This window comes from Lepus europaeus, chromosome 1, assembly GCF_033115175.1.
Source record: "Lepus europaeus isolate LE1 chromosome 1, mLepTim1.pri, whole genome shotgun sequence".
NCBI classification, from domain to species: Eukaryota; Metazoa; Chordata; class Mammalia; order Lagomorpha; family Leporidae; genus Lepus; species Lepus europaeus.
In genome coordinates, this window is record NC_084827.1 from 104,246,829 (window position 1) to 104,271,011 (window position 24,183).

The following is a 24,183-nucleotide window of genomic DNA, read 5'->3' on the forward strand; positions in this document are numbered from 1 at the left end:
ATGCATATTTTGAGGATTAATTGAAATATATATGATACAGAATTTAAGATAATGTATTATGAAGATATTAAATCTATTGACAAATACTAATTAAGTTGCGGTTAAAGTGAATTTAACTGCATATAGTGTCCACCTAAAATTTCAAGGTTGCTGATACTAAAGAATATTCTTCTAAAAAGAATTATGAATAAAAAACTGAAGTATTCATCTTATTAATGTCAAATTAAAATAACACAAAAGTAAAGGAAAAGTTATTATTATAGACAAAAGGGCAAATGAGATGTTGTGTATCTATTTATATAGATATAGATGGGTTATCTTATGTGAAGCACCCTGCTAGGATATGATTTATCCAGTCTTTCCAGTTTTGATATCCTTTTATTTACTTTGCAATGCTCACAGGTCGATCTACATTTTATGAAAAAAATTCCTCCAGGTGCTGAAGCGTCAAACATCTTAGTGGGAGAATTGGAGTTCTTGGATAGAACTGTAGTGGCATTTGTCAGGTTGTCGCCAGCTGTCTTGCTTCAAGGACTGGCTGAAGTCCCAATTCCAACCAGGTAAAAAGTATAAGAGCATTTTGAAAATTTGCCATAAGCTATTGTTTTGGGGAAAAAATGAGGATTAAATATCATTTCCCACTGGAGTTTTGGCTAGTAACACAAAATAGTTGTCGTCTATCCTTTCTTCCTCCCTCTCAAACGTCTGTGTTTTATTTTAAGCATGTTTCTCATCTCAAGGTACGCTGATCTGTTTAACTATACAAGCCCTTTTTTATGTTTTAGGTAAATTCCTCAAAGATTGCATTAAACTATATGCTTATGAAAGAGAATTCTTTATGGGAATGTGGTCTAGCTCAAACATCAGTTTCTACAGTTTTGCTTATGTAAGAGTAGACCTTCAAAATTCTAGTGCAATTAAGTAACATTATCGTTCTCCCTATTTTTATAAATATATGCCTTCCATGGGTAGACATTGTAAAAAAAGAGAGAATGAAAGAAAGATGAAATAAACTGAATATTGACTTCCTTGGCACATCAGGTTCCCAGTAACTTATTCAGGAACCTTGTTTTCTCCCCCATTGCCACCATTAAATATGATTCCTATATACAGATAGCCTTGACTCTGGTCTTGTATACACAGTGAAACATATCATCTAGGGCCTCATTTCCTACATGCTGAAGGTTTGTGTTTGACACAAGGGCTGTCTCATGATTCCAGAGTGCTTCCTCTTCCAAACATTGAATGCCTTAGCCAAGATAAAATGATAAACACCCAGGTGCTATGACAACTAGGTTTGTAGAATAAGTTCCCTATGTAGATCTCTGCTCTTAACTCAAAACATAGCAAATGATATCACTCATGCTTTGATAACGGATTAGCTATTCCACAGATATGAAATAGATCAGCCAAGACAGGCCTCATTTTGTTAAGACTCAGCTGGCTGGAATGAGATTCAAGATTCCTTTGTGGGACTCTGGTTTCAGAGAGGAACCTAGTTACTATTCAGGTTATAGAGAGAAGTTTCTGTCTATTCTGGTGAGGGGATACTGAGGATTCTGATACAAACTAACTTCTTTTTAAAAAGAGAAGGGTGAACTGAGTGTGTCAAAGTGCAGCTGACTGTGATTAAGAGTATATTTTTTAATGCACAACCTATAAACTATTCAGAGCTTCTGGGAACCCGGAATTCAGATTTAAGATGTCAAATATACTAATTATACAGGCATTATTTTAGCAGTTTAGAATTCTTTCTCAGTAATAAAAGCAGTCATTGCATTCTACCAATTAGGAGGGTGTCTGATGAACTTTGAGTAAATGGTAGCTGTTTACGACAGTAATAGTTCCTGTATTTCAATGAACAAAAAAGAAAAATTTGCAGGGCTAAAAAAAAGTCATCATGGGACTTTATGCCCTCCCTTTGAGAAATATCAGGTTTAGGTAACCTCTTTTCTTACACACATTGCTAATGTGTACAGAAAAATGGAAGAAAAATTAGGGGCACCATAGAGTGACTCTGTAAGGAGAGAATCAAAAGAGTAGACTATTTAGTTAAGACAGGTGAAAATGGCAGATAAGTTAGACAAAGAGAATAATGACAGACATAAGATTATTAAGATAAATAAAACATGTTATTTGGGGTTCCAAATTATCCCTTCTTAGGAGAACAAAAGGGCATGCCATGAATATATTGGCAACACATAGAAATGTCATAAAATAATCTTTTAGGGCTTTAAAAATAACCATGAAATAGAAGCCTGAAAAATAGCAAGATACCATAGGTTAAGAGATTACTTAAAGCTATGATAGTTGATAAATCATCTGCTACTATATTAGACTATTTCCGTTTTTAATGTATAGTGGATATTTCTATATAATACAGATTGACTTGGAGTCAGTTAACACTGACACAAAAAATTAGTGTCATTACCCATTATGATTGTATAATATCTGCCTTATGTAAAAATATATACAAACTTTTAAAATCATAACCAAATGAAGGATTGAATTATAGTAGTTACTTCAGAACACCTAATAAAGCCATTAGTCTTCACATTTAATAGCATAAACCATTTAACAAATTAACACCATAGAATTATACCACAGAATGTAGGGCATACTTTAATTTTCGCAATTTTCCTGAAGCATTGACCTTCTCAGAGACAGGGCAATTACCACATCTCTAAAGTTAGAGAATATATTGATTTCTTTAAAAGTACAAGTTGTAATGATGAATTTGCCAGACCTTCAAGCTAATCTAGATGGAGTATTGTAGTACAACTGCTAATTTTATTTCCCTAGTATTGGAATTAATAGATTATTAGCTCATTTTATTCTGCCAAACTAATGTTTGATTCCTGACAATAATTTTTATAGCCAATATAAATTTTATATATACCTACTATTTTTGGCCATATATTCTGCTTTTGTTTATACTCCTATGTTACCTCTTTTTCCCCTTTTGAATTATTCTCTATTTTTCATACAGGTGAATTTTCTTCCTTCTAGTTCAGAAATGTTGAATCATATTTTACTTTCCCACCTGCTTCCACTAAGGACTTTAAATTCCTTAAAATTCTCAGTATCAACTGCATAAGCTATATAGATAACTAAATGGGGAAATATTGGGATAAAAATAACCATATGTCTGCATTGCTCAGGGATCTTTAGCATTAGAGTCAATCACTGTAAAATGTTTCAAAATAATAATGAACTGTTAAAAACCATGGAAGAATTTCAGAATCATCATTTAATTAATTTCTTTGAGATGAGTAATACTGTGCTACTAAAATTATTTTTATAATTCTTTTTGGAAACATTTCTTTTTCTCCTTTTTTGCAGATTTTTGTTCATTCTTCTGGGACCTCTAGGAAAGGGTCAACAGTACCATGAGATTGGCAGATCAATCGCAACCCTAATGACAGATGAGGTATTTTTTTTAAGTTTATTGGGATCATTCTCTCCTAGTAGGGACACACAACTTTTGGAGATCCTGTTTTCATGATAATTTACTTTGAATCAGATTTCTCTGTATTTCCCCCATGCCTTCATACTCCACTATAAAATTTCCTTGTGAAAAATTTGTTTTGAACACAGAATAAATTAGCACATATGAATATAATATTTTAAAACTTCATATTATCAAGAAAATTCATTTAATGAAATTTGAATATATTAATATTCCTCATAGAATATGTGCTGCCAAAGTAAGCATTATTGTCAATATTATAAATCATGTTTTAAGCAAAGTACTTTCAAGGTATAAGGGAAAAAACAATGATAGTTTATCTAATAGTACATATCACACCAAAAAAACTACAGAATATCTTTCACATCTCTATAATTGCCTTATGTAGATTCAGATGTTCTTAACCTGGGAATATTTTTTTTAAAGTGGAGTTTCATGGAGTGGTGGTGGTGGTGGTGGTGGTGGTGGAGTTGGTGTGAGACTGGTAGAGATCTTCCATTCTCTGGTTCACTCCCCAGATGGCAGCAACAAGCACTGAGGCAGGCTGCAGCCAGGAACCAGAGGCTTCATCTGGGTCTCCCACATGGATGGCAGGGGCTTAAACACTTGGGCTATCTTTCCCTTCTTTTCCCAGGCCATTAACAGGGAACTGGAACATGATCTGTCACTGAAATGGAACACTGGCATTGCAGGTGGCAGCTGTACGTGCTATGCCACCACATCGGCCCCAATTTAAGAATCTAAACTAAGAGGAGCTGTAGATAGATTTCAAGGGTTTAATGATCTCCCTCCTAAAGCGTACACATTTTCTTATATAAGCAAATGTGTATGTAGATTTTTTTTGGACTGGAAAGAGCTTTCATCAACTTCTCAGAGATATATTCCTCAAAAATGTAAGATCTTAAAAATAAGAACAGAACATAAATGTAGTAGTATATAACTGTTTTCTTTGATTTATATTCCCCAGCATGATACAGAAATGTGTTCTTATTTCCTGTTAAAGGAAAGAGCAGATGCAAAAGGTCACATTAACTTAAAATTCAGAAGTAAATGAACAAATGGAATTTAATATTTTCTTGGATATCATCTAAATAATTTAATAATGTTACTTATTCAACATAGCTGAAAAGTATTTTAAATTCCATAAAAAGGACCAATGAATATTGTACATTACTTTTTCTGTGTTTATGAAATCTGAAAATTTGAACTTGTGCTTGGGATTCAATCTAAATTCTTATCTGTTCAAATTATGTTTGATGATTTTATGTGAAATAGCTATTGATATTTACTTCTAGGAAAACAAAAACTGGAAAAAAAGCATTTTTTTCATCAATTTCCAAAAATAACCAACTTAAGAATACATTAATTTCAGATGGCTGACATAGAAAATTACCACCAGCTGTGTGGCTTGAAACACTAAGCTTTTTTTTTTTTTTCCTATCTCACGTTTTTGAGAACAGAAGTCTGACATCAAGGTATCAGCAGGGCCACACTCCCTTCAAAGGCTCTACAGGAAGAAACTTTTTAGTCTTTCTAGCTTCTGGTAGCTTATGGTGCTGTTCTGCCATGTGTTTCTTCGCGTTTTCACATTTTATGTTATAAATACCTGTCACTGAATTTAGGACACACCCTAATCCAGGATGATTTCATCTTGCCTTTTTTTTTCCTTAATTACATTTGCAAATATGCTTATTTCAAATAGGATTATATTTTGAGGTTTCAGGTTGACATGTATTTGGGGAGGACACTATTGAATTCACTACAATGAGAAACATTCTATTTACTAAACCTGAGAAACGATAGGAGAATGAATAAAAAGCTTCATTAGCCCCATACACCTGATCTAGAACTCTATGAAAAGACTTTCGTTGTATCTTTGCTTTTAGTGTTTCCATACTAATATCATGTGTTTTTATGGTATCACAAAAAATATTCTTTTTTGTATTTTACAAGTATGAATACTGTTACTTTCAGGAAGATTTATTTCATGTTTTAGTATATTTCTAACATAAACTCTCTCCCCTTCTAAGATATAAGGATGGTACATTACCTATAAGATATAGGGGATATAATATGAAAGAAGCGTGTTATGTCAAGGGAGATGCATGTATGCCCAGGTTTTCTTTCACCTTCTCATTCTCCCTTTCCCAAGTGGGAAATCAAGATTTTCTTAGTGGGAAAATGTCAGTTTCAAAGTTACTGTTTATCTAATCAAGCAGACAAAGAACAGGGAAATATACATGTTGTATACATGTTAGAATGAGAACAGAGAATGGACTTGCATCAATTTCTTTGACTAATGAGAGATACCTGATTTGTGAATGAGTATCACCCATCTAACGAAAACTAAACGGGAATTCCTTAGTCTTAAAGGTTAGCTCAACTTAGGACAGTTTGCAGGGTTTTGTTTGTTTGTTTTTGTTTTGTTTTTATTTTTGACAGGCAGAATTAGTGAGAGAGAGAGAGAGACAGAGAAAAAGGTCTTCCTTCCATTGGTTCACCCCTGAAATGGCTGCTACGGCCGGTGCGCTGCGCCAATCTGAAGCCAGGAGCCAGGTGCTTCCTCCTGGTCTCCCATGCGGGTGCAGGGCCCAAGCACTTGGGCCATCCTCCACTGCCTTCCCAGGCCACAGCAGAGAGCTGGACTGGAAGAGGAGCAACCGGGACAGAATCCAGCACCCCAACTGGGACTAGAACCTGGGGTGCCGGTACCACAGGCGGAGGATTAGCCTAGTGAGCTGTGGCGCCGGCCCCAGTTTGTATTATTTTATGAGTAATGGGATGGAAATGCCGAAACCCAACCAAAAAGTTGAGAGTAGAGCTGTTAATTATAATAGGACATGTCAATTATAATAGGACACTGATTTATAAAGCTTGTTTATAAATTTTGAAAGGAATTCTTTTATTTGTTTTTCAAAGCCCAGGTGGAACAGTTATTTTGCCTATCTAATTATTAGTCAATTGAATAATAAGTTGTTTTATATAGTTTAATTTGGTAGGAAAATTGTGGATTGCATTGCATTACCAAATTGAATTTCGTTAGAGAAGTTGCTGCTTAAAATTCATTTGTGCCCTGATGTTGCCAAGTGCTCAAATTAGTATTTGTTGAGCTGACCTCTGTCTTTTTTCTGTTTGTATTGTAAACTCTTTGTAGGTAGACTATCTTTTCCTTTTGTATTTTCAGACTTAGCATAATATCTGATGCTCAATAAGAGTTCAAATTTTTAAAAAATAAGTTAATGACTGCATATGTGATTTGTTAAAATATCTTATGTACAATCAATCCAATAATCCATTTTCTTTACATCTGAGCTTTCCTAGAGATGAATCATGATTTGTTATTATGAGCATTTGTACTGATGTAGTTATCCCTTTACATTCTAAAAAATCAAGCACCCAAAAGAGTGTCAGTTCATATTAATATGCTGTTATTTACCATATAGAACTTAAAATTTAAAAATACTAAGTAAGTATTTATGAATTCATTTTGTTTTTTCATTTATTTTAAACAAATTTCAAAGTCATAAAATTTGTATAATGGTATATGTGTATAGGGTACTATGTGATGTCTCATTAAATGTGTATAATGTATGATGTCTATTTGGGGTAAATATATTTATCTCCTCAAGCATTTAACGTTTCTTTATAGTGAATTTTTGAGCTGCCAATTTTCTCCCTTTTGAAGATCTTAAGTCAACACTATCCCTTTCTGTTCAATCAGAAAGCATGCCCAGTGCATATTAGCTACTTAAGAAATACACATGAAATGAATCTCCAAGTCTTCCTCATCTTTAAAGTTAGAATCTCCACTATGTAACATAGCATTTCCGTTGAAGAAGTGTTTAAATTTGAATCTCAAGAATTTTGAAGTAGTAGTCTCTACTAGGTTCTAAATATTTTAGCTTTCATCTCTTATTGCAGTCTAATTTTGCCACTCTTACTCTACTGAGACTGCTGTTAGTAAGATAATCATTTACAAAATATTCTATTATATATGCAATATAACATTGTTAAATACCCCTTCTTTCTTTTTTCCCATGAAGAACATCTATAATTTTTTCTATTCTTGTTTTGGTAATAAGTCTCTAAGATTTATATTATTATTTACCCTGAGTTCATAAATTTATTATTCTATCGTATGTTCAATGAGTTTTATACTTATTTCTCAATCCCAATCTATATGTGAGCTGTGGGTAGAGATCCTATTTCATTTTTATATAGATAATCACTTGGCTCAGTAACATTGATTGATTAGTCTATCTCTTTTTCACTTGATAGAAATGCCTGCCTTTCCAAAATCAATCATCTGCCTCTGTGCTAATGTCACACTGCCTTGATGATAGAGACTTTATTGTGATTTTGGTCTCTATACGACAAATCCCTCCTCATTTTGTTAATTCATTAACTCAGTTAGCAAATATTTATTGAATGTGAACTGTTTATCACATACTCCTAGAGATGCTGGGAATATAGGAGTGGGCAAATAAAACTGTCTCTTTTATTAAGCCAATAATATATTACAAATACTGACTAACATATAAATAAGTAAAATATATGATGCATGAAAGTAAGTTCTATGGAAAAAAATCTTGAAGCAGGAAAAGGAGTTAAAGGTGGGATGGGAAAAGCTGCAAATTGAAGTGATCAGAGAAAGTCTTGTTGAAGAGATATTTCAGCAAAAACCCTAAAGGAGGAAAGGGAGCAAATGACGCAGATACCTGACGGAAGACCTTCCCAACCAAAATGATAAAAAAGGGCAAACACTTTGAGGGGGGGACTGTGCCTGGAACAGCTGGGCAGGAATGAAAGGGGAGAGAGCAGGAGGTGATGAGGTCATAGATAAGAGATGCCAGGCTGTGAAGGGTATTTATAGGTCATGCAAGGGAAACAAATGGAAGGTTTAGAGTAGAGAATTGACATGATTTGTCTTACATTCGTAAATGATCACTTGTGTGCAGTGTCCAGAAGACTGTGGAAAAGCAAGGATAAAAGCAGGGAAGCCACTCAAGACACTTTTGCCACAGCCGAGGCAAACAATGGTGGTGGCAGAATTCAATGCAATTCCAAAGGAAATACCAACAGGATTTATCAAGAATCTTGAATGTTCATTCAAAGAAACTATATTAAAGATGATAGATCCAAGAATAGTAAAAACATGTTTGAAGGGATATATCCGAAAATTCATCACCAACACCAATGTCTTAAAGTGGTTTCCCCATGTTTTCCTCTAGTAATTTCATAGTCTCAGATCTTAAAGGTAGGTCTTCGATTCAACTTGAGTTTTTTTTTTTTTTAATATGGCGAGAGGAATGGATCTAATTTCATTCTTCTACATATATTCATTCAGTTTTGCCAATGCTATTTATTTCAGAGATTATTCTTTCTCCACTGTGTGGTCCAGGCAGTTTTGTCAAAAATCAGTTGGCTAAAATGGGTTAATTTCTGGGCTGTCTATTCTATTCCATTGTTCTATGTGTCAGTTTTAATGCCAGTATCATGCTATTTTAATTACCATAGCTTTATGATTGCTTTGAAGTCAGGTATTGTGCTGCCTCCAGATTGATTTTTTTTTTTTTGCTCAGGATCACTTTGGCTATTCTGAATCTTTTGTGATTCCACATTTGATTGTGATATATGATCTTATGGTACTGGATTCCCTTTGCTAATATTTTGTTGAAAAAATTTAATCTACAACCATCAGGGATATAGGTCTGTATTTTCTTTTCATGTTGTGTCTTTCAGTAGTAAAGCTGTCAGGTCCTGGACTTTTCTTTGACAGGAGACTTCATTACTGCTTTGATTCATTGCTTGTTATGAGTCTGCTTAGATTTTCTACCTATTCTTGATTTAATCTTGATAGATTATGTGGATTCAGAAATTTATCCATTTTTTCTAGGTTTTCCAACTTGTTAGCATTTTTGTTCATAGTAGCTTCTTATAATCCTTTGTAGTTCAGTGTTGCTGGGTGTAGTCTTTTTCATTTCTGATTTTATTTATTTGTGTTTTATCTCTGTTGGTCTGGCTAAAGGTTTGTCTATTTTTTTGGTCTTCTAAAAAACAGCATTTTGCTTTGTGGATCATTTGTATTTTGCTTACTTTCAATTTAATTTATTTCTGCTGTGATTTTTTTTTCATCTTAGCTTGGCATTTTTTTAACTTTTATTTAATAAATATAAATTTCCAAAGCACAACTTTTGGATTATAGCAGCTTTTTCCCCCTATAACCTCCCTTCTCCCCTGCAACCATCACATCTCCCACTCCCTCTCCCATCCCATTCTCCATCAAGATTCATTTTCAATTATCTTTATATACAGAAGATCTACTTAGTATGTCTTGAAATCTGGTATTGTGATGCCTCTGGCTTTGTTTTTGTTGTACAAGATTGCTTTAGCTATTTGAGGTCTCCTGTGCCTCCATATGAATTTCAGCGTCATTTTTTCCATATCTGAGAAGAATGTCTTTGCTATTTTGATTGGTATCTCATTGAATCCATAAATTGCTTTTGGGAAGGAACATTCCTCAATACAATCAAAGCAATTTATGAAAAACCCACGGCCAACATCCTATTGAATGGGGATAAGTTGGAAGCATTTTCACTGAGATCTGGTACCAGACAGGGATGCTCACTCTCACCACTGCTATTCAATATAGTCCTGAAAGTTTTAGCCACAGCCATTAGGCAAGAAAAAGAAATTAAAGGGATACAATTTGGGAAGGAAGAACTCAAACTATCCCTCTTTGCAGTCGATATGATTCTTTATTTAGGGGACCCAAAGAACTCTACTAAGATTAGACTATTGGAACTCATAGAAGAGTTTGGCAAAGTAGCAGGATATAAAATCAATGCACAGAAATCAACAGCATTTGTATACACAGGCAATGCCATGGCTGAGAAAGAACTGTTAAGATCAATACCATTCACAATAGCTACAAAAACAATCAAATACCTTGGAATAAACTTAACCAAGGATGTCATGGATCTCTACAATGAGAATTACAAAACCTTAAAGAAAGAAATAGAAGAGGATACCAAAAAATGGAAAAATCTTCCATGCTCATGGATTGGAAGAAACAATATCATCAAAATGTCCATTCTCCCAAAAGCAATGTATAGATTCAATGCAATACCAATCAAGATACCGAAGACATTCTTCTCAGATCTGGCAACAATGATGCTGAAATTCATATGGAGGCACAGGAGACCTCGAATAGCTAAAGCAATCTTGTACAACAAAAACAAAGCTGGAGGCATCACAATACCAGATTTCAGAACATACTACAGGGCAGTTATAATCAAAACAGCATGGTACTGGTAAATTTGGTAGTGTCATGCATTTTTATGATGTTTACTTTTAATGTAGGATTCCTTTTAGAATTTGTTGTAAGATTGGTCTGGTGGTAGTGAATTATCTGTTTTTGCATACCTGGGAAATACTTTATTTTTTCTTCACTTCTAAAGTATAGCTTCACTGGTTATAATATTCTTGATTGCAGTTTTTTTTTTCCTTTTAAGATCTTGAATGTATCATCCCATTCTATGCTGGCCTGTAGGGTTTCTGCTGAGAAGTCTGATGTTAGTTATATTGGTTTTCCTTTATATTAAATGGATGCTTTTCTCCGACTGTCTTTAAGATTTTCTCATTGTACTTCACTTTTGAACTTTTGACATTGTGACTAGATGATCTTCTTGGAGATTTTTTTTGGCTGAATCTGCTAAGGGAAGTTTGAGCTTCTTATACCTGGATGTCCAAGTATCTTAAGACTTGCGAAGTTTTCATCTCTTATTTTAACACCCTTTTCCTTCTCATCTCCTTCAGAAATCTGTATAAAAGAAATTATTTGTTGCTTAGTTGTACCCCATATTTCACACAGGCTTTATTCATTCTTTTCATTTTTGCCTGATTGGTTATTTCAAATGTCCTCCAGATCAGAAATTCTTTCCTCCACTTGGTCTATTCTTCTGTTGAAGCTCTCAATTGTGTTTTTTATTGCATTCATTGAAGTTTTCATCTCCAAAATTTCTGTTTGGTTCACTTAATAATTTCTATCTTCTTAGTGAATTTTTCATTCATGTCAGCTATTGATTTCCTTGTTTCTTTAAGCTATCTATCTGTATTCTCTTGCATTGCATTGAGTTTCCTTACATTCATTATTTTGAAATCTATTTCTGGCATGTCATAGATTTCCTTCAGATCATGATCTAATTCTGAAGAACCATTATGTTCTTTTGGAGACATCCTTATACCTTGCTTCTTTGTCTTTCCTATTTCTCTACATCAACATCCATGCGACTAGTCTAATGGTCCCTCTTCTTTATGAAGTAGGTTTTATTAGAAAAGAGCATATTGTTTACCGGGAATGCAGGTATCACTTGGTTTGTTGCTTTGGCTTTGGTTCTAGGTAAGCAAAGAAGCATAACCTCTGAGTGAGTTCTTTGCTTTAATCAGTATCAGCTTGTCCAAGTAACACAGTGCTCTAGTCTGCAGCAGTTCATAGGGAATATAAGTGTGACTGAGGTTAATGTGGGCTTTTTAGGGTGTATATCTTCAATCCCCAGAGACTTCACAGTTACACTATGGATTGTGATAGCCAGGGCCTCATTTTTGGTGCTAAGGGATAAAGGGGGGCTGTCTCTTTGTCCTACTGGCAAGCCTGAGTGATACTGGGGATTTTGACACCAATAGCTGTGGCTCCAGGACTGTCTGTTGTACATGAGCCCTTCCCCAGGGTCTACTGGGAGAGTGCAAATGCTGGGACTTATTACACCAAAATCCTAGTCTCAGAACATTTGCAATTCTTAAGTACTCAGATCAGATTTCAAGGCCACTTAGAGACTTTAGAAGAGGAAATTAGTAATAGAATAAATGGCTTGTCATGTTAATATTTTAAAAATCTACTTCTAAAAATACAGCTAAGCTATTAGTATATTTTTGATATTGTAATGTAACTATATTTATCATGCTAGTGTGATATTTGATGTAGTGTTTCTAATTGGAAAATCAAGAAAAAGTCTTTTAAATGATTGTTATCACACTGGCAGCATGTTAAATTGAGAGGGGCCAGTGTTGTAGAGCAGTGGATTAGGCCACTGCTTGCAATGTGGGCATCCCAAATGTGAGTGCCAGTTTGAATCTTGGCTGCTCTGCTACCCATCATTCTCCCTGCTAATGTGCCTGGAAAGGCAGCAGAGGATGTCTCAAGTGTCTGGGCCTCTGCCACCCATGTGGGAAACCTGGATGGATTTCCTGGTTTCAGCGTTGACCAGCCCTGGCTGCTGGGGCCATTTGGGGAGTAAACCGGTAAATGGAAGATTTCTCTGTCTTCCCTTCTCTCGGTCATTCTGCCTCTCAAATAAAGAAATAAACAAGTCTTTTAAAAATGATAGAACATTTGAAAGCAGAATTTTCCTGGAAATTTCGAGATGTCCTGTCACTGTAAAATAGGCCAGCATAGTGAATAATATGAGTCCCTAACCTCAAATATTTGTTCCATTTCATCTTATGTGAACCATGAAAATTATCATCAATATTTAAATGATGTTTCATATAAATTAACTTTTCTTATTTATCCTTATTTTGGTTTTCCCCACTTATTATATCATTGCTCTGTACTTCAATCAGGAGAGATTAGGCTATATTGCAGGAACAACCAACAAAGATCTTGGAGGCTTAACATGAAAAAGTCCATTTCTGTCATGTTGGATGACCCTGACCGGCTAGCAGAGGGGCTCTGCTATTTATAGTCACTCAGGCAGACAGACTTGTGAAAGTTTATCTAGACCTAAATTTCCTGTCACTAAGCCAGACAACAGGTAAGTGTGAAAAATCACACACTAGTACTCATCATTTCCATTCAGAAGTGACATGTGAACACTGAAACAGAACACAGCAAATCCACATTTTAAAGAAGGCAAAGCAGTATAATCCTCTCATATGTATAGAAGAAGATCAGGAATAATGGTGAACAACTTAACTGACTAGCACAATAGAGTATGGGAGTGTGCATGTGGGTGTGTGCACATGAGTGTGTGTGTATAGGCAGAAAATAAAAAAAACACATTATTTTTTCTGTATATATAAAATATATCTGGAATATCCAATATGACACTAACATAAAATTATTTTTTTCAAACTTAGAAACAAAATTGAGCTTTAAATTAGTTTATGTATGGCACAGTATAAATATTATATGCATTTCTAATCATGCTACAAATTTAGATCTCTGTTTTAAAGCAAGGACTTCCTCCAGAAATTCTCAACTACTCACCTACTGATAACCTTTGCCCAACTTAAATCATTAATTCTAATTTAATATGCTTCCTTTCCTCTTCTTCACTCCTTGCCTCCAGAAATTTCAGTGTTCATTCTGCAATGATAAGAAAAATAGATATCTGTGTGAATTAATGAAATAAACTCTTATATTTAAATATATTTTATTAACATAAAGAGAACAGATTTCATGTATGTTAAAGATACAATTTTTTTTTTTTTTGACAGGCAGAGTTAGACAGTGAGAGAGAGAGACAGAGAGAAAGGTCTTCCTTCCATTGGTTCACCCCCCAATGGCTGCTACAGCCGGCGCACTGTGCTGATCCGAAGCCAGGAGCCAGGTGATTCTCCTGGTCTCCCATGCAGGTGCAGGGCCCAACGACGTGGGCCATCCTCCACTGCCTTCCCGGGCCACAGCAGAAAGCTAGACAGGAAGAGGAGCAACCGGGACAGAATCCGGTGCCCCAACCGGGACTAGAACCCGGTGTGCCGGCGCTGCAGGCGGAGGATTAGCCTAGTGAGCTGGGGTGCCGGCCCAAAGATAAAATTTTAAGCACATAGCAATACTTCCCTTCCTCTCTCCCTCCTCCTTCCTTTCTTTAAATTTTCATGATGACATCTTTTCAATTTACTTTATAAACATATGTTTAATACTCCACTACATATAGTATTCAATAAGTAAAAAGTAGAATGACCACTGTTCTACAGGAATATAGCCAAGGACTATAAACAATAATCAAATCAAAATGTCAATTTCACTCTTACACATTCACTTTTTTTGTGCCATATACATTAGCTACCACAAATCATGATATGATATCACAAATGTGATTTTTTGGGGGGTTTGACTTGTTTAATTAACCATAATGATCTCCAATTGCATCCATTTTGTTGCAAAAGACATAATTTTATTTATTTATTTATTTATTTTTTTACATTACAAATTTTAGAGTCAGAGCTGCCTATTTTTTAAATTGTTGTAATCAGATTGAGAAAACTGGGAAATAAAAAAATTATAAGTTTTTTTTCATTTATTAAACTTTTATTTAATGAATATAAATTTCCAAAGTACAGCTTATGGATTACAATGGCTTCCCCCCCTCCATAACTTCCCTCTCACCTGCAACCCTCCCCTTTCCCGCTCCCTCTCCCCTTGCATTCACATCAAGATTCATTTTCAATTCTCTTTATATACAGAAGATCAGTTTAGTATATATTAGGTAAAGATTTCAACAGTTTGCCCCCATATAGCAACACAAAGTGAAAAAATACTGTTGGAGTACTAGTTATAGCATTAAATAACAGTGTACAGCACATTAAAGACAGAGATCCTACATAATATTTTTTTTTAAAAATTAATTTTTTTTTTTGACAGGCAGAGTGGACAGTGAGAGAGAGAGAGAAAGGTCTTCCTTTTGCCGTTGGTTCACCCTCCAATCGCCGCCACGGTAGCGCGCTGCGGCCAGCGCACCGCGCCGATCCAATGGCAGGAGCCAGGTGCTCCTCCTGGTCTCCCATGGGGTGCAGGGCCCAAGGACTTGGGCCATCCTCCACTGCACTCCCTGGCCACAGCAGAGAGCTGGCCTGGAAGAGGGGCAACCGGGACAGGACCGGTGCCCCGACCGGGACTAGAACCCGGTGTGCCGGCGCCGCAAGGCGGAGGATTAGCTTAGTGAGCCGCGGCGCCGGCCTAAAAAAATTAATTTTCTATGCCATTTCCAATTAACACCAGGTTTTTTTTTTCATTTCCAATTATCTTTATATACAGAAGATAGATTCTGTATATAATTAGTAAAGATTTCATCAGTTTGCACCCACACAGAAACACAAAGTGTAAAAATACTGTAGAAATCTACCAACAATAGATGCTGGAGAGGATGTGGGGAAAAAGGGACACTAACCCACTGTTGGTGGGTGGTGGGAATGCAAACTGGTTAAGCCACTATGGAAGTCAGTCTGGAGATTCCTCAGAAACCTGAACATAACCCTACCATACAACCCAGCCATCCCACTCCTTGGAATTTACCCAAAGGAAATTAATTTGGCAAATAAAAAAGCCATCTGCACATTAATGTTTATTGCAGCTCAATTCACAATCGCTAAGACCTGGAACCAACCCAAATGCCCATCAACAGTAGACTGGATAATGAAATTATGGGACATGTACTCCATATAATACAATACAGCAGTAAGAAACAATGAAACCCGGTCATTTGCAAAAAATTATGTTTTAATTGATTTTAACTCTAAATGGCATTTATTTTCCTTTTATAGGTATTTCATGATGTTGCTTACAAAGCTAAAGATCGTAATGACTTGGTATCAGGAATTGACGAATTTCTGGATCAGGTTACTGTTCTCCCTCCTGGAGAATGGGACCCAAGCATTAGAATAGAGCCGCCCAAAAATGTTCCTTCCCAGGTATGTATATTTGAAAAAATATTTTTTAAAATCCCAGTATGTTGTTATTATTTAAATGCAAGTCATAACATAGTACAATCCATCAAAATATTCAAGTGATTTAAATTATAACCTCTAAGAAAGCAGAGCATGAAGTTAAAAATTTTCCTCGATTCTGCTACAACCCAATATGTCTCACAGAAAAATTTGGCATTTTTATGATAAACCATTAAATTTAGCAGTTCCATGTAAGCTAAAGGATTTTAGATCCAAGTTGAAAGATACTACACCAGAGAAAAATTAAAATTTTAACATATAAAATATGGCCTGAGAAAAATCCCATCACTGGCCCATCACTTTAAAATTGGCAAGTATTGGGAAAATTCAAAGCCGTGCATACTCATGTTATGTAGAAAATTCTAATACTGCTAATCAGAGTAAAATTTGGGAAGAGCTTTTAAAAATTATAAATCTTATATAAATTTTGAGTGGATGTATGATATAAAATTGCAAAATTTTCCCAATTTTAATTAAGATTAAATTTAATTAAAATTTTATAATTTTAATTAAAATTAAACGTGTATCCTACCCATCACAAAATCATGAAAGATTGAAATAAAGAATGTTTGGGGTCATTTTCTTACCACATGTGTGACTGTTCAGAGCAGTGACCAAATATCAAGTCTATTCCTTGTATTGTCACCACTGTTTCTGCTTAATCTGCCTCCCACAACCATCTCAACTGTCATTTATTCACCCTTGCCTATGGCCCTGCCCTTGTGGAATCCAATCTGGTTTGACTCTGCTGTTCTACCTACAGTGACAGATTGCCTCATTGACTCAGCCCTGGACTGAGAAGTTTTTTTGGTTAGTCAGAGGTGGGCAAATTAGCAGGTGTACTACTCAACCATGAATGCTTAAAAGGTTGTTTCAATGCCATGGTCAATTTAAAGAAAATATACAAACATCTTGCTTTTCTATTTTCATCCTGAAATTATTTCATAATTGTTAGATAATTTTACTTTATCTCATCTTTTTTTCTATAACTGCAACCACACAGTTTCAGTTGATTTCCTACTAAAATGAATAAAATTGCTTAAGCAGTAATTTTAAGGACTGTAGATTGTCTAATTTTTATACTTATGTATATCTTTATGCTAATAATATTGCAAAAGGTAATATAATGCTTCTTGAAGTAATAAGAAATTCTTTAATTGATGTTATTTGGAAAAAATCATTGAAAATATTAATGTATTGAGAGTGAGACTTTAAAAGTCACTCTATTACCAATTTATCCTTCAAATGTTAAAGGTGAAGTCAAACATTTTTTAAAGCACTTTCATTTTGAGGAATAGTGTTTTTGAGGCAAGTTGAAGGATGAAAGGTTTCTATTTTACATTATTTTATGAGATTTCCTAGAATCAGAATTTTTATTCTGAGTATTGAGAGGCAGAAATAAAAAGCACATTGAATTTAAAACTCAAGGCATTTGAGTTCTTCCATTATTTATTTGAGTTTGAACAAATGCTTTAATCTGTTTATACTGATTTATATCACCACTGTCTACTACAACTTTCTGTAATGATGAAAATGTTCTATATCTATGCTATTTAATAATCAGGCTAATACTGCGAACTAGAAATGCAATTAATGTCACTGAAGAACTGAATTTTTAATTTTAATTAACTTCAATTTAAGTAGACATGTTTGGTTAATGGATATCTTATGTAATGAGCTTCAATTAGAGATAGAACTATTTCTTTACAACATTAGTATATTTAAAACATTATAATAAAATAATAGATCATATGAAGCTATATTTTTCTCTTAATAGATATAGTAGAGTAAATTAAAATATATGTTACACACACTGATCACATACTTATTCAAATAATAATTTCCCCCTTGTGCAATTTCCATGGTTTTTATTCTTTTGAAAATGTTAAAAGTCACAGAATTTTAAACTTTTTGTTTCGATTAAGAGAAGAGTAAGCTGTCACTTCAAGGGGTAATCCTGAACATATGCACTATAATTTGCTGTCATTCATTACAACTACCTTGTATGTGTTCTCAGCTTCTTTGTTTTTCTCTCATGCCATTCCCTTGTTTATCCAAACCACAACCTGTGAGAATACAACTCTTTACCCTGACTTACATTGATGTAGCTGAAGCTGAAAGAAAATGTAACTATGCTGACTGTTTTAAACAAATTCATGGCCAAATACTTCAAGTGGTTCCTTTACTATTGCAAGTTCATCTAACTATACTTCCCAAAAGCTATCATTCTCTTTAGATGATGATTTCACATTTGTCTTTTCTCTGCAAACCTTCAGAATTCTTTCTGACCATTTTTAACATATTGACTTGCTTTTTAATTCCTTGAGAAACTTGAAAGAATTCATAAAGAACTTCCTAGACTCCCAATCTCATACCTATTCACTTGATAGGATCTACACCCACATATTCTGCCTTCCCATATATTATTACTTAGGAATTATCCAAAGCCAGCCTTCTACTTAGGCACTAGACCCCATACTTTTCTCATCTATTCAAGGACATTACCATTTCTCATTTCCCTCTATATAATTATTTTGTTCTGCATTATATAATTTTTATTGGCAAAGAACATACTGTTAGTTCACTGATGTAAAACAAAAGAATTCACCTGGCTGTTAAGGCGATGTTTGGGATGTCCACATCCCATATTGAAGTGCTCAGATTTGAGTCCTGGCTCCACTACTGATGGTAGCTTCCTGCCATTGTGCACCCTGGAGGGCAGCTGGTGAGACCTCATGAACTTGAGTCCCTGCTAGCCACTCAGGAGACCCAAACTGAATTCCAGGCTCCTGGCTTTCGCTTCGCCCAGCCTCATCATTACAGGCATTTTGAGGGGAGATGAGGAGAACCAGCAGATGGAAGATCTCTCTGTCTCTGTTTCTGTCTCTCTCTCCATTTCAAATACATTAATTTTTTAAAAAAAAAAGTTGTTTCTTGATAATGATTGCCTTGCCAGCTACTCACCCACTTCTCCTTCATTCCTCTTTGCAGCATAATTCCACAGAAATGTTCTCAATACCACTCACCAGTACCTCTCTCCAACTCTCTCTTAACCCATATATCAATAAGGCTTGCCCCATCATGTCATTAGAAAAGTACAGAAAGTTCACCAGTGACCACAATATCAAATATCATGGTCAATTCTCAGTCTGCCTTTTGTTGAACTTACCAGTGAACAGTATTTGACAGAGTTGACAACTGGCTTTTCCTTGGTGTACTTTAGTTGCTGAGCTCCCAACATTCCAGACCCTCTTGGTTCTACTTTACTGGTCAGGCCTGTTTCTCATGCTGTTTCCTTCTTTTCTCTCTGATTTATGATGAAGTGATGCAAGGCTCAGTCCTCAGTCATCTTTTCTACTCTATCTATGCACACTCTTTTAGTAAAGTCATCAAATTGTATAGCTTCAAATCTGCTTCCAAATATGTTTACCACCTTAAACTTGAGAGTCATCTATTCAACTGCCTATCTAATGTCTCCACTTGATTGTCTTATAAACATCTGAAGCTCAACATGTAGACAATTTGAACTGATCTGTAGATCTTCTCACTTCTGTACCCACATAATTCCTTGCATTTATAATATTTAAAAACAATATAATGTTTCTTGAAATATGACAAGAAACTCTGATCTTCTCCATCTGCATCACTCAATCTTGACCAACTGCTAACCATGTACTTATAGTTGATCAGCTCTAAACTTCTTTTCTTTTCTCTGATACCTGACTTCCATTCTGCCAAAGAATTCTGTAGGTTTTGCCTTCAACATTTATTCAGAATTATGCCATTTCTCACTACTACCACCACCACTGTCTTTCTCTAGGATTACTGAAACTACCTCCTCACTAGTTGTCTTGTTTCTGCTTTTAGCCACTAGAATCTGTTCTCATGAGGAATCCAAATTAGATTATACCACCTCTCACTTCAAAACTCTGAAAAATTTCCCCTACTTGATTGAGAATGAAAGCTAAGCATTTCCTTTGCCTAATAAATCTACACAGTCAGGCCTCTCTGCACATCTGATAAGTCACCTTCTATCACCTTCTTCCTCTCTCTTCTCCAACTGTACTGATCTCATTGCTCTGTGTTCTTCAAGCCCTCCCACCATTTTACTGCCTTATTACTATATGGTGTGCTTCTCTTTCTTCCTTGATATCCCCACATTATTATCCTAATTTCCTTACCTCCCTGAAGTTTTTCTCACATGATACTTTCTCAGTGAGCCTGCCTGACCACTCTCTCACCTCCCCACCACCTCCCATTCCCCTTTAGTTTGCTCTAAACTTGTCTTTTTCCATAGCTCTTACTCTTTCTAGCATGCTTTTGAATTAATTCAGTTCTTTGTTTAATTTTTCATTGTTTGCCTTCCCCCCTTGGAATGTAAGCTCCATAGGTCTGATTTGTCTACTAGTATATTCCCAGGGTATAACACTTTAAAAATACCTAAAATATCAATGTTTTGGGAAAATATTTCTTATATTTTTTCACAGTGTTCATTGATATTGATCATACACAAGTGCACTTTTTCTTTGCTCCTGGAAGGCCAAGTAATATCATTTGATTTCTGAGTTGTGTGGAAGCAATAGAATATGTCTCTAGGTGATTGGGAAGGAGATATGGAGGACTTCTAAGTCTTTCTCTAATGTATCCTATATAATTGGAAAGGTAGTTCTTTCATCAGTTAACAGATATCTTTAATTTTTGAGGTTCAGTTTCATTGTATCTATCCATATGTCTGGGAAGATTGTAAAATATTAAAAAGAGAATTCCCCATTTCAAAATCTATATTTACCATGTTTTAGATCTTTATCATTATGTGTAAACATCCCATTTTATGTAAGATCAGTTCATGAGTCACTTTTCTTCTTCACATTGAAACCGATTGTACTTTGGAATGACAATCGAGTAAAAATCTCAATTGCCGTACTGAAATGTTTTGCTAGTTGTTTATTTGAGAGAGATGGAGAGAGAGAAAGAGAAAGAAAGAGGAGAGAGAATTCCGATCTTCTGATTCACTCCCCAAATACCCACATTAGCCAGGACTAGGCCAGACCAGATCTACAACCTAGGCACTCCATCCAGGTGGCCCATGTATGTGGCAGGAACCCAGTTATTCCAGTGATTACCTGCAACTTCCCAGGGTGTACATTAGCAGAAAACATAGCCAAAACTTGAACCCAGGCAATCTGATATGGGATGTTGGTATCCCAACCATTAGGCTAACTACTTACTCCCAAAATTGTTTTATTGAACTTATTTCTGTGCTTAAAGATCATTATAGACAGGATTTTAGTTAGAACTTCCTGATATTTAAAAATTCTCACTGACAAAGGTAGTTGGAAAAGACCTATGATAGAAGAACACTACATAAATGGTTGATAATTGGTCATAATTCAACGAAATGCTTTCTTTAGCTAGTGTCTTTGAGTTCCTTGGATGGAAGTTATTATTTGAATCCCAGAGGGGTATAGACTTCAAAAATAATTATGATAGTTAATGCTTAATGAATCAACTATGCCACACCTAACATTTCCTCACTCCAAGCTACTCTCCTACTCTCACCCTGGGTTTTCTCTCTCTCTCTCCTTCCCTAACTTCATTTTTCTTCAAGACTACTTAATCTCAACCTCAAATCTTAAATTTATTTGTTTCTCTCTAATAACAGAATACTTTTTCTTCCTCACCTTTGCAACTCTAACATCTATAACACTGAATGACACACACAAGGAACTTAATAAATATGAGTTGAAAGAATAAATAAATGTCCTTTACTTCATTCAGTTTTCTCAGCTACACCATAAGATAGGTTCTGTTGTTACACCCAGTAAACAGAGGAAGAAACTAAAGCTTGAGGAGGCAACCAGCAAGTAAGTAACAGAGCCTGGGTTCTTAGCCTTCTGCATATTGCTTCAAGGAAAAAAATGTTATTTACAATTAGTGCCTGAAATTAGAACAAAGCAAAGCAAAACAAAACATATACACACTCAAACACTTCCTGCAGGAGAAGAGGAAAATTCCTGCTGTACCAAATGGAACAGCAGCTCATGGGGAAGCTGAACCCCACGGAGGACATAGTGGACCTGAACTTCAGCGAACAGGAAGGTGAGTGAAAATCAATTATATGGGATTTTAAGTATCAACTGACATAAAATTCTTGTCTGTCAGGGGAATTGCTATTTTGAAATCAAATTTATTTTATGCATGTAATACTTACTTTTTGGGAGTGAAATACAATTTAATTTATCTGCTATAACTAATGTTTGTCATTACTGTTAAATCAGAACAGTGAATACACCATTCCATTTTATCTTACCTAGTATCTTATTTTGATGTGCATAAAATGCTTTCACAGATTCTTAGAATAAGTAAACTGTCAATTGATTCTTCCAAAGGAGCCCATTGAAAGCTTCAAGTTCAAGATTGAAATAAAAATAAATATCAAGAGTTCACTCTGGTAGACCCTAACTCATTAAATGCAAGTAGGATGTATATATTGGAATTTTTTTATTTTTGTGTCTGTGGTTTGAAAGAGCTATATGATTTATTTTTCTAATCACACATCTTTGAAGAGATGAAAGCTTCAATTTATTTCTTAAAATGGTTCTTTATGGTTTCTTGACAGCTTGTCTCTCTCCAAGCAATGTGTGAGCAGAAAATCAAGAAACCCTTGGGTGGATCTCTCTTCAGAGAGTGTTTGTGTACAGCCTCCTATAATTGAAAGCAGTTGCAAAGCCTTTGCAGGACAGATGCTCCCCTCCCACCAAGGCTACTTCCTGTACTGCTTGCAATGTGTCCTCTTTGCTGACTTTCCAGTTGCTGACAACCTTGTGCTTTTTAATTCTCCTGTGTTCTTTCCCTTTAACTATGCTTTGTCTCTGAGGAAGCGTCCTTTAGCATCTTCCTCAGTCTTTATATAAAATTTGAGGTGGTTCAAATAATATTTTCCTTTTCCCTTTACTGGAAGCTTCGTTACTCATTCTGTTTGCTTTCATACCTTTAAATGCTGTCTTTTTATTTTTGGTGGTCTCTCTCTCTCTCTCTCTCTCTCTCTCTCTCGGGTGTAACATGCCACATAGCTTAGATTTTTTCAAAGTTCACTTTTCCTTACTGCTGCCTAAATCCTCCCAGGTCACCAATATCCGGTATCTTCGCTTCTCCAGAGTTCTTCCACAGATTCTGTTGCTGACACGACTTGAAGTATCCATTACTCATCTTCTCTCCTGAGTTCCTGATGTACATCTGGGCTACTCTTGCACTGTTCTCTGTAATGAACTCCCACTTCCAGATTTAGATTTTTACTGCTAAAAGCACATTTCTTACACAGTCATATAACAGCTATTTAGACTAATGTATGCTCTAATAAATAATTATTTAGAAAGCAATGGTCTAATCTAAATGTATATCAAGACTATAAATATTAAATACTAATTAATAGTTCATAACCACTTCAAATTATTTTGCATATTATGTGGGATATAAATCATAAATCAATGCATAAATATACTAGTAGAGTTAATCTGTTTTGAATTGTGACTGTGACAAATTAACAAATTATTGAGAAGTGACCCTCAAAATTACAATTATACACATTACAATTGTTTTACTGTACATAGGTAGAGAACCTACAGTGATCTTTTTGTGTATAAATTTCACAGGTTATCTGCAAGCTCTTCTGAGTTTCAAAGGCCTGTATCTTTGTTTCTCAATTGGAATTTCATTCTTCTCAATCCTCTCCTGCTCCATATCTCTCTGATGGAAGCAATCACCAGGAAAATCCAGTGATTCTAAAACTCTGTAATAGTAAGGGAATTACTGTTATGCAGCTATTATATCTACATTGCATAAGGAAAATTGAAGTAGCAGTCAGCATTTTCAGCTGCACTGAATATACACATTTTACAAGGCCAACCAGAATTTATTTCTCAAGAGAACAATCATTTTGGAGGGAATTCAAAGATTGCCACATGTTGCTACTCAATGTACAAACAATG

At 35.2% G+C, this 24,183-nt stretch overlaps 1 protein-coding gene across 3 annotated transcripts in view; it reads left to right on the top strand.

The window, feature by feature from the left end:
• The window catches only part of SLC4A10 (solute carrier family 4 member 10), a 229,346-nt gene that overhangs the window by 136,384 nt on the left and 68,779 nt on the right, over positions 1 to 24,183 (top strand). For all 3 annotated transcript variants that reach the window (XM_062199976.1, XM_062199985.1, XM_062199980.1), the window contains 4 exons: positions 403 to 560; positions 3,343 to 3,430; positions 16,013 to 16,159; positions 22,194 to 22,294. In XM_062199976.1, the coding sequence (XP_062055960.1) occupies positions 403 to 560; positions 3,343 to 3,430; positions 16,013 to 16,159; positions 22,194 to 22,294 (494 nt within the window). The remainder of the gene's footprint in view (positions 1 to 402; positions 561 to 3,342; positions 3,431 to 16,012; positions 16,160 to 22,193; positions 22,295 to 24,183) is intronic.